The sequence below is a fragment of the Thermobia domestica genome, chromosome 3 (genome assembly GCF_964235325.1).
Source record: "Thermobia domestica chromosome 3, izTheDome1.hap1.1, whole genome shotgun sequence".
In the NCBI taxonomy this organism is placed as follows: domain Eukaryota; kingdom Metazoa; phylum Arthropoda; class Insecta; order Zygentoma; family Lepismatidae; genus Thermobia; species Thermobia domestica.
Window position 1 is genome coordinate 5,279,922 of NC_137456.1, and position 12,394 is coordinate 5,292,315.

Here is a 12,394-nt window from a genome sequence, read left to right on the forward strand (position 1 = left end):
TTTGGCTGCATTATTCATCGCCCAGATTCGTATGTCGTCGTCATGAATTGGATGCCCAGCCGGAGCAGTTGCGTTGAAATCGGCAAACGTGTCGTCGCTTATTCAATTCTCCATTGTCATCAGATGCGAATTGCCTTTTCCAAGCACGAATGGCAGGCCAGTCTGGTGCCCAAGAGTGTTTCTTACGGATGGCAGTGATTTTTCTGCATTTGCCTCGCGGTGTTCATGCACAATCAAGAATCATCCTCATCTCGTCGTCTGTGTATTTTCGAGTGTCTGAATTTTTCGGACGACCTCCTGATGTCAATGGTTCATTATCAGGTTCTTCATCCAAAATAGAACAGCTTCTTCGTGATATATGTAAATGTGCCACTGGTGTATCACCGTCAATCACGCGAAAGTTTGTCATAACCAGTTTCTGAAATGACATCGTCTTTTTCACAGCCTTCAATAATCATGTCACTAATGGCGGATGCAAAGTCAATTTCACTTGACGTTTGTTCAGCAGATTTGATTCGATTCCACTGGATATAGTCGCTGACTTGTTCAGTTACAATTGGCAAGATGTTGGCAATATTCATTTGCGGCATTTTGCACCTTGACGTACAAATAAACAACATTTGAGTTCACATCAAAACAAGCATCTTGTTACCTCGGCGAGAGCACACTGACAACTGTTCGCGTGTGTTTACAGTCCTAAGCTAGGCATGGGAGAATCGAAGTTGTGCACTTTACCGCATAGATGGCAGTACCACACATTGACTTTACTATGCGTGCAATATGGCTTATGATGCTTTCTCACTATGCATTTCACATAGCTTTAGAAGGTAGCAAACTCTGTGAGTTGAGTTCATCGTTTTGTTTTCACCTACTTTACTAATTTCAAAACAACAAAATCTTGCAAAATGTGAAAAGTGACAAATCGACATAACTCCTTCAATACATTTATGTGGAAACTTTTTATGACAGATTCTTAATCAGCATCATTAGTGCTTTCGATTGATGTATGCAGGACGTTCCAACTCGATATCAATTCACCCTTCATTCCCTTGTAAGCACAATTTGCACAAGAAACACACTCGTAACCTATCTTCTTAGCTTTGACGTTTTTTCGGAGATGCCTGACAAATATAACATATTTTGTTCGAAAATATATTGGAGATAATATAATAATGACAAATTAAAACTTTATTACTTAAACTTAAATAATCAATTAAAGGAAGCTTTATAATATGAAATACAAATACATAATCGATCGGACACAATTGAGATGTCGCATACTAGGAGAGAGGTAACTTTAAGTATTAATCTCGAACTGCTACTTTCATAGGATTATTTTTAAAAACTTAATTACGAACGCAAAGATTTAAGGTTAATCAATGTTTAACATTTGATTACTATTATAATTATTTCTTCAAAATAACTGATATAGTTCTAATGATAATTCTAGGGAAAATAATGTTTTTTTATTCATATAGTATCCTAAACAATGATTCTCCTTATTGGACATACAGTATTGATTGGACATTACATACAGAAGTAAATATTAGTACAATAACTCACGTTGTTTGCCTGGATTAGATCAGGCTTACTATCCGGCTGGATCGCTATGCTTACTTCCAGAACACTACCTGTGAAACAACACATATAAAACTATCAATTAATGGCTTCAAACACTATAAGAAAGCAGGATTAAAGTTTTCTATTACGTTTTCATCTGAATAATTAGCAATACATCTATGATTAGTGTGAAGGAAACTTCATAAATGGTGTTAAATGCATAAGCTATAAACAATACACAATACACATATACGAGAAAAGTCAATTTTTACTGCTTTTGAAGACAAATACATTTCTAGCGCAAATAATTCACTCATTTTGAAAAGGCTATATTTTCAAAAGTATTACATGTACACACATGAAAGGTTTATTATAAGAACCACAAACCCACTGAAAGTTTTACCGTGTGGCAGCACGAGTCCATTATCTTTCCGATCGGGTGTAGCAGTGTGCAGTGTGGCAGTGAGAGGCTAGTACCTGTCGAGAAGGGAGGGAAAGCAACAAAAAAATTGTGTGCTTAGATACGCCAGGTGTTCGTCTGTTGTAGCTTTGAACGCGCTTTTACAAGAAAGTATCACACGTGCACACATGAAAGATATATGAAAAGAACCACAAACTCACCAAGTTTATACACCCTCTACAATTGTTTAATATGTACCCCTTTGGTGACACGACACACGTTCAGACGATACTCGAGCTCATTTCATACATTTTCTAGCATAGTCTTGTCAATTATCTGAATTACAGCACTGATGCGTTCTTTGAGCTCGACTAAGGATTGCAGTAGTAGGAGTACGTAAACAAGGTCCTTAACGTACTCCCACAGGAAGAAACCACAGAACGTAAAATCAGTAGATCTCGGAGCAGGTGCTCTTTCCTTTACAGAAGCAACCAATGTCGTAGAATTGACGATAACACCTGAAAATACTTTATTTACATTACTGTTCTTTTCCATACTCTCTTGTGAAAGCGCTTTGCAAAGCTACAACAGACGAACAGCTGGCATATTCAAGCACAAAAATTTTTTTCTTGCTTTCCCTCCCTTCTCGAGAGGTACTAACCTCTTACTGCCACACTGCACACTGCTACACCCGATCGGAAAGATAATGGACTCGTGCTGCCAAGCGGTAAAGATTCGGTGGGTTTGTGGTTCTTATAATAAACCTTTCATGTGTGTATCTAGATACATGTAATACTTTTGAAAATATAGCCTTTTCAAAACGAATGAATCATTTATCGTAACCCTGAAGTTTGTTTTCTCCACATTTATTCTATTATTCAATAAGTTTTCTTAGAATAATACCAAACTATGTAGCACATTTTTTAATCGTCTGTATAACACTTAAAATGATACTGTTTAGTACATGTTAACTGGACTAAGAAGAAGAAATATAGTTCAAATTTTATCCAAAGCCATGAGACAATTTCCTTCCTTAAGTTGCTTCGTTGAATAGTTTCGTACCTGAAGCACATTGTATATACAGTGTAAGATAAATGTCACTTGGTTTAACTTCTTACATTTTTAAAACGTATCACTTCACTTGATATTGTTCCCTCATACGCTTCTCTTAATTGCCTTCTACACAATGAAGATTTCACTTAATTATTGAAGAAACAAGAAATAAGACGCTGTTACCTGTTAGGAATGAAATGAGCATAAATCAAACATTACATGAGATATTCATGGTTATTTCATTTGATGATCCTTTACAGCACTGCTGCTGTATAAAATGTGAAGTTACAGTTCACAGGGTCCTAACATCATATGCAATACCTCCAGTTGAAACAAAATCTTAATAAATTGATTAAGAGTTAGAAATAAAGTAGAGCTGAAAAAATATTTTCTTAATTTTGTAAAATGCAATTTCATTCTCGTCTGCAGATGAGCGAGCCACAGAAGGTAACGCCTTCTCTTGGACCATGAGTATTTATTTATTTATTTGCACTGGCAGATAGGTAACAAGATACATTCATTGCTCGATTTTGACTGTTTACAACACAAAATTACAAAATACAAAAATACAGAACACGAATAAAACAAGAAAATGCTTTCTGCAAGAAGCAATAAAGCTCTGAAGTGCTGGAGTGCTGAAAAGGATCCTTGATCCTATGCTAATAGTTCAACAAAGAAACTCTTCAGGATGGTGAATTTGCTGAGCGGATTTGGGGCGGCTTTCAGCTTTGGCATGTAGGTGCGTAGCGTGCACTATGTTGGTCAGGTTTAAATCCTTCAGAAGTTGAAAAAGTTCTTTAATAGTTTAGAATGATGTCTTCAGAGGATAAGTTATCATTAGGAGACATCTTCGGTCTTGAGGCTGCGATAGTACGCAATATTGTAGGCTCAGGTCTTGAAGAGGATGTGGCAGCGATGATGTCTTGAAGAGGTGCTGAACGTGAGATTGGGCTTGCTGGTATTTTCTTTTCTGCTTGTAGGATTTGTTATATTCGCGAACATCTGAAATAATTAGCAGGAGGAGCGCCTTTATAGTTGACACATTTCGCTGGTCTGTCTCTGGTCTTGATTTCGCATCGGTATGTTCAATGAGGGACGGTGCACTTAACGCACCGAGGCAGAGCTTGGCAAGTTGCTTGCGAGTACTTAAATCTTTGGCATTTGAAGCATTGCAAGTAATGTTCCTTTTTGTAGTGGTTCTACGTGAACTTTCATGTGTAGCAATAAGTCTTCTTTGAAGATTCTGTTGGTATGTATCAAGAATATTGGGACCTTCCCTTTCCCTCCTTCACGATTCTGGTTTCATATTTGTAAAACCCATATTAGTTAATCCTTCTCCTTCAGTACTGTTGTAATGTTTTCAATGCTGATATCAATTGGAAGGTGGCGAATAACTGATTCGATGGTTTCAGTTTTCTTCTTGATTTCAGTGTCATACTGTAGTTTGTTGTAGGAGCAAAAGTTATGCACGACTTTGTAATCTTCCTGAAGCTCACACTTAATTTTTGTGTATCCTTCCATGAATACAAAAGTAACTTCTTAGCTGCAATCTTTAGTTATTAATTGTTGTTGTTTATAGGACTGGGTAGGAGGGTAATTATATATGTATATTCAATATAATTAATAATCAGGTAGTCTTAGGTAGTCTTCATATAATCTATTTTTCATCCTTCTCGAGTTCAGTGTTTGAAGTGAAAGCTTTTTCTGTGTCATCAGTGGATTTTGAAAGAACCGCATAGGTATTTGATGTTGGTATAGGCACAGGCGTCTTTCGGTTTCTTCGATGATCTCAGGTTTCTTGATTTCGCTGGCATATTGTAGTTGGTTGAAAGAATAAATATTTCGGAACACTTTGTAATCTCCCTGAATTGGAACACTTTGTGATCCCCCACTTCTTCCTGTCTTTCCCTTGTCAAGGTCTTCTTTATTTATAACACGAGTACATAATGTCCAACAGTTATATTTTGTTTCCATATTGAAATTTCAACCATATCAGTATCGCGGAAAATGCAACTTTTTGCTTCTCTTTCATTATATTACATGGACAGACAATTTGTAATATATTTTAAAAACAAGGGCGAAACGAGTAAATTAATTTACCATGAGAGTGTGTAGAACTGCGTAGAAGATCCATCTGTGTAATATAGTATACTTCGGTTCGTATTTTGAGCTCCTTCATGGCTAAGCGGTTAGCACGCGCGCCTCTGGCGAGGGAGACCCGGGTTCCATTCCCGGCGAGAGCTCATGTGGTTCGGATTCCACGTTAATCAGTAGGTCCACGTCTCATATAGCCACGCTGCTCAACGGGACGTAAAACTCAAAAATCAATCAATCAATTAATCGGTTCGTACTTTACCAGTAGTAATTGCAGCACCCTATCGAACTCTCGATTATCCAAATCGGGTCCCCATGGACCATAGTGAATGAACCAGGGATGCTTTGGCCCGGCATTGCGTCACCTATTGAAATTTTGCTTATGCTTATTCAGGGGCCGCACGTTGGTGTAAATGAATCAGAGGTACCTTGGTCCTGCTATGACGTCATTGAATTGGGAGTATTGGATCAGAGGTCATGATGATTCTTTAAAATTGCTAAAAATATGGTCTTGATGATTCATTACATTATGAAATAGTGCAGGTTTACGAATGCTTTCGTTCCCTTTTATGGCATAAAATTTGGAGATTGTTATATCTTTGATGAGATGGACTAACACGGATGCAAATGAAATCTTTAGTTTTACGTCACACGTTTATGCCGGTTAGGCTAAAGGAGACGGCGACGATGAGAAAGGAATGAAAGTGTGGGAAAATGTAGCATAATGTTGCCCACCACAAAACTATTTCGCGGGGTTTGAACCAGGGACCCCATACAGCAGAGGTGAACGCTCTACCACTGAGTCACCGCACCTCTACTGGTATGAATGAATTAGAGGTAGTTGGTTCGAGCTAATATGTTCGTTTGACGTCACTGAACTGGGATTTTTAGCTTGGAGCTTATGATGGCTTGTTTCGTTCCCTTTTATGGGTATAAAATTACCAAAACAAGGTTTGATTTCTTTCTTGTTGACCTATTACATTATGAATTAGTAGACCCCAGTAATAATATAAATTCGTATTAGTATTAATATGAAACTCGAAAACTTCGGAGTTCCTCCGTGGCTAACCGGTTAGCGTATGCGCCTTTAACGTGGGAGACCAGAGTTCGATTCCCGACAGGAGCTCATGCGGTTCGGATTGTTATCCCTTTGATGAGATGAACTAACACTGGTGCAAATGAAATCTTTAGTTTTACGTCCCACGATTAGGCTAAAGGAGACGGTGACGATGAAAAATGAATGAAAGTATGGGAGAAAATTGGAGCATAATGTTGCCCACCACAAAATTACTTTGAACCAGGGACCCCATACAGCAGAGGTGAACGCTCTACCACTGAGCCACCACGTCCCTTATTGGTGCGAATGAAGTAGAGGTAATTGGTTTGAGCTAATGTGTTTGTTTGAGGTCGGGCTGACCCTATTTCACTTTTGGGACCCCCCACACATGGATCATAGCGAATGAGTTAGAGATGCTTTGGTTTGGGATTGCATTACCTATTGTAATTTTGCTTATGTTTACTCAGGGGCAGGGATCACTCAGGACACATAAGATCACCTTAATTTACATCAGGAGTTGGGGGGGAGGGAGTATCGGACCTCGTTCCCTTTGATGATTATCGATTTTGGAGCCTTATTACGTTATATGGAGGCGTATTTAAAATTATTTCCTTAAATTTGATAAGTACTTTGTGATCCACTTTGTTCCGTTTCAGGGGTGAACGTGGATACCTTGCAATCGTACCGAGTTCGATTCTTGGTGCTAGTTTAGGAAATGTTGAATTTAACGTCCCCAGCGAAAACGATGGTGATGAGAAATGATAGGACGAAACAGGAGAAAACATGTTCCCTTTTAGAGGTACAAAATTGCCAAAATATAAACGTAAGCAATACGTTGTACCACGTGTTTGGTCTTTTGGCCCAATTTATCCTCTTGGATGAGGCCCTATTACCTTATATAGTTATATGGACGTATACAGGGGTTCATTACCTTTCATAAGATATGGGTATATTTGTGCACCCCTTTAACATTTGGGTGGAGTAATTTGGCCCACCCCCTTCAATTTTGGAAATTGCCCAATTTAAACATTTGGTATAATAGTATAGGGCTTTAATATATATTATTATAAATTTGGGTGGTCTACCTCGTTCCTTTTAGGGGCACAAAATTACCAAATTTTACTGCAACCACGTGTTTGGTATTTTGGCTCATTTTATTACCTTGGATGAGGTCCTATTACCTTATATAGTTATATGGACGTATACAGATGTACATTTCCTATTATAAGACATAGGTACATTTGTGTACCCCTTTAAAATTTGGGAGGAGTACCATAGCCCACCCCTTAAATTTTGGAAATTTTCCAGTTTAAGCATTCGGTATTATACTACTGGACTCTAATATGTATCATGATAAATTTGTGTGGTCCACATCGTTCCCTTTTATGGGTAAAAAAAAATTGCCAAAATATAAACATAAGCAATATGATGTACCACGTGTTTGGTTTTTGATCCAATTTATCCTCTTGGATGAGGACCTATTACCTTATATGGTTATATGGTCATGTATAGGGGTCTATTCCCTATCATAAGACATAGGTACATTTGTGCATCCCTTGAAATTTTTGGGAATGGTACCTTGGCCCACCCCTTAAATTTTAGAAATTGCCCAACCACGTGTTTGGTCTTTTGGCCTAATTTATTCTCTTGGATGATGTCCTATTACATTATATGGTTATATGGTTATATATAGGGGTCTATGCCCTATCATAAGACATAGGTACATTTGTGCACCCCTTAAAAATTTGGGCGGGGCACCCTGGCCCACCCCTTAAATTTTGGAAATCGCCCAATTTAAACATTTGGTATAATAGTATAGAACCCTAATATAGATCACTATAATACCCCTATGCACTCCTCTTAAGCTTTTTGATAAGAGAGAACCACGATACTTTAAGGTTACCTTCTTGGTCTTGGTGTTAGTTCGTGTAATTTATATATTAAATAACGTTGACGGTTTAGTTAAAATCATCTCAAAATATTTTAGCCAAAATTTTTCAGTGAGTGCAAAGAGGGAATTGTTTCACGGTTAACCGACAAACGTTATCCGCTTTTTAACTATTCGTTTAAAAAATATCGGTTTTTAACTATTCGATTAACAAATAAATGGTTTTTAACTATTCGATTAAATTTTGAGTCCACTAATTTCCAGTTATTACAAAAGTTCAAGTGAAAATTTGAAACTAAATTTTGTCGAACTCAAATTTTTCAAATCAAAAATATTCAAACTGAAATTTTCGAATTAAAAACATCAAACTAAAATTTTCGAACAAAAAAGTTGAAATCAATATTTTCGAATTCAAATTTTCAAACAAAAGAAATCAAACTGAAATTTTCGAATTATAAACATCGAACCAAAATTTGAAATAAAACTTTTCGAATTCAACTTTTCAAACCAAACAATTTTACACTGAAATATCTTAAACTAGAAATTCTAAACTAAAATTTTCGAATCAAAACATTTCAAACCAGTTTTAGAACTAGAAAGTTGAAACTAAAATTTTCGAACAAAAAAAATTGAAATAAAACTTTTCGAATTCAAATTTTTTCAAACCACACAATTTCACACTGAAATTTTGGAACTAGAAATTTTAAATTAAAATTTTCGAAAAATGAAATCAAAATTTTCGAACCAAAACATTTGTCCAAATTTTTGAACTAGAAAGTTGAAACTAAAATTTTCGAATTCAAATTTTTTGAAACCAATCAGTTTCACACTGAAATTTTGAACTAGAAATTTAAGCTAAAATTTTTCGAAAAATGGAATCAAAATTTTCGAACCAAAACATTTCAGTCCAAATGTTAGAACTAGAAAGTGGAAACTAAAATTTTCGAATTAAAAGTTTCAACCTGTTTTCGAACTAAAAAATTTTTATAACGAAATTTTCAAATCAAATTTTTGGACCTAAAATTTTCAAACCAAAATTGTCGAACTGAAAGTTAAAGTTTCGAAGAAAAGAAATAATTCGAAATTTTCAAACAAACTTCTTGAAAATATTTAACCATAGCCGTTTACTGAATTTAAAATTTTAATTGCCTTGAAGAAATATTTGGGACTAAGTTTTGAGAGATGAACCGTTTGGTAAGCCATAGCCAAACCGAGACATTGATATTGCTTGAAATGAAGTTTAATCAAGCTTTATTTTATCAGACAGTACTAACTTACGATCCGTTTTAGTGCATTTTTGTTTCAGATCAACGGCCAGCCATAATCGGACTTTTTTTCCGTAACATCATGAAAGCACGCAAAGCTTCTTCTGGTCATAGCCGCTACGCTACGTAAAAACCCGAATCTCTACCACAGAAAAACCATAAACGCATATTTTTCAAGACCTTGAATCGAACCTGGGACCATTTTAAGAGAAGATTACTTACCACAGCGATTCTCCTCTGATGAGATCAAGAAACCTTAAAATCAATCATGCTTGGTACTCCTTAGAACAAAACAAAACAAAATGCTAAGATGTTCAACAGGTTGACATTAAACATCTACCGCTCTCTCTCTCCCTCTCCCTCTCTCCCTCTCCTGTAATAACAAAGTACAACTCAAGATAGGTTGAATGGTTGGATTTCGTAATGAAAACAAATGCGACTTCCTGTGGCAAGGTCGGTTAAGATGATTTCTGCAAGTGTCAGCATCAGCTGTACGATAACGTTTCATGGAAAGACTGACGAATGAAGTTTACGCACTGTTGTAAAACAGCGATCCTTAATAATAGAACGGCACAACACTGGTACCGTATGTCAGGGAAGAAATCAAACTGAGAATATCTACATGCTTCATCACTAGCTATTGAAAACACGTTTTCAAGAAATCCTATTGCAGAACACGAAACAAACTGAACTTTGAATGATGTCGCAAAACAAATCTGCAAATGCTGCATTCTTTACCGGTGATAAAACTGAGTGATTTCAAATGCAAAATCAAGATTTCTTTAAATTGAAAGTTGATTAGTTTACAGTATAATATTGTTTCCAGAGATTGGCTGGGTCGATTGATCTCATCAGAGGAGAATCGCTGTGGTAAGTAATCTTCTCTTAAAATGGTCCCAGGTTCGATTCAAGGTCTTGAAAAATATGCGTTTATGGTTTTTCTGTGGTAGAGATTCGGGTTTTTACGTAGCGTAGCGGCTATGACCAGAAGAAGCTTTGCGTGCTTTCATGATGTTACGGAAAAAAAAAGTCCGATTATGGCTGGCCGTTGATCTGAAACAAAAATGCACTAAAACGGATCGTGAGTTAGTACTGTCTGATAAAATAAAGCTTGATTAAACTTCATTTCAAGCAATATCAATGTCTCGGTTTGGCTATGGCTTACCAAACGGTTCATCTCTCAAAACTTAGTCCCAAATATTTCTTCAAGACAATTAAAATTTTAAATTCAGTAAACGGCTATGGTTAAATATTTTCAAGAAGTTTGTTTGAAAATTTCGAATTATTTCTTTTCTTCGAAACTTTAACTTTCAGTTCGACAATTTTGGTTTGAAAATTTTAGGTCCAATAATTTGATTTGAAAATTTCGTTATAAAAATTTTTTAGTTCGAAAACAGGTTGAAACTTTTAATTCGAAAATTTTAGTTTCCACTTTCTAGTTCAAAAATTTGGACTGAAATGTTTTGGTTCGAAAATTTTGATTTCATTTTTCGAAATTTTAATTTAAAATTTCTAGTTCAAAAATTTCAGTGTGAAATTGTGTGGTTTGAAAAAATTTGAAATCGAAAAGTTTTATTTCAATTTTTTTTGTTCGAAAATTTTAGTTTCAACTTTCTAGTTCTAAAACTGGTTTGAAATGTTTTGATTCGAAAATTTTAGTTTAGAATTTCTAGTTTAAAATATTTCAGTGTAAAATTGTTTGGTTTAAAAAGTTGAATTCGAAAAGTTTTATTTCAAATTTTGGTTCGATGTTTATAATTCGAAAATTTCAGTTTGATTTCTTTTGTTTGAAAATTTGAATTCGAAAATATTGATTTCAACTTTTTTGTTCGAAAACTTTAGTTTGATGTTTTTAATTCGAAAATTTCAGTTTGAATATTTTTGATTTGAAAAATTTGAGTTCGACAAAATTTAGTTTCAAATTTTCACTTGAACTTTTGTAATAACTGGAAATTAGTGGACTCAAAATTTAATCGAATAGTTAAAAACCATTTATTTGTTAATCGAATAGTTAAAAACCGATATTTTTTAATCGAATAGTTAAAAAGCGGATAACGTTTGTCGGTTAACCGTGAAACAATTCCCTCTTTGCACTCACTGAAAAATTTTGGCTAAAATATTTTGAGATGATTTTAACTAAACCGTCAATGTTATTTAATATATAAATTACACGAACTAACACCAAGACCAAGAAGGTAACCTTAAAGTATCGTGGTTCTCTCTTATCAAAAAGCTTAAGAGGAGTGCATAGGGGTATTATAGTGATCTATATTAGGGTTCTATACTATTATACCAAATGTTTAAATTGGGCGATTTCCAAAATTTAAGGGGTGGGCCAGGGTGCCCCTCCCAATTTTTTTAAAGGGGTGCACAAATGTACCTATGTCTTATGATAGGGCATAGATCCCTATATATAACCATATAACCATATAATGTAATAGGACATCATCCAAGAGAATAAATTAGGCCAAAAGACCAAACACGTGGTTGGGCAATTTCTAAAATTTAAGGGGTGGGCCATGGTACCATTCCCAAAAATTTCAAGGGATGCACAAATGTACCTATGTCTTATGATAGGGAATAGACCCCTATACATGACCATATAATTTATCATGATACATATTAGAGTCCAGTAGTATAATACCGAATGCTTAAACTGGAAAATTTCCAAAATTTAAGGGGTGGGCTATGGTACTCCTCCCAAATTTTAAAGGGGTGCACAAATGTACCTATGTCTTATAATAGGAAATGTACATCTGTATACGTCCATATAACTATATAAGGTAATAGGACCTCATCCAAGGTAATAAAATGAGCCAAAATACCAAACACGTGGTTGCAGTAAAATTTGGTAATTTTGTGCCCCTAAAAGGAACGAGGTGGACCACCCAAATTTATAATAATATATATTAAAGCCCTATACTATTATACCAAATGTTTAAATTGGGCAATTTCCAAAATTGAAGGGGGTGGGCCAAATTACTCCACCCAAATGTTAAAGGGGTGCACAAATATACCCATATCTTATGAAAGGTAATGAACCCCTGTATACGTCCATATAACTATATAAGGTAATA

The 12,394-nt window shown here is 35.5% G+C and overlaps 1 protein-coding gene across 1 annotated transcript in view; it reads right to left on the reverse strand.

The window, feature by feature from the left end:
* Window positions 1-223: 223 nt before the first annotated feature.
* LOC145681355 (glycine receptor subunit beta-type 4-like) overlaps window positions 224-12,394 on the reverse strand; it is a 51,621-nt gene continuing 39,450 nt past the window's right edge. The window contains exons 7-8 of the mRNA XM_081753009.1: window positions 1,564-1,631; window positions 224-418 (exon numbers count right to left, since the gene is read on the reverse strand). Of these exons, the coding sequence (XP_081609135.1) occupies window positions 224-418; window positions 1,564-1,631 (263 nt within the window). The remainder of the gene's footprint in view (window positions 419-1,563; window positions 1,632-12,394) is intronic.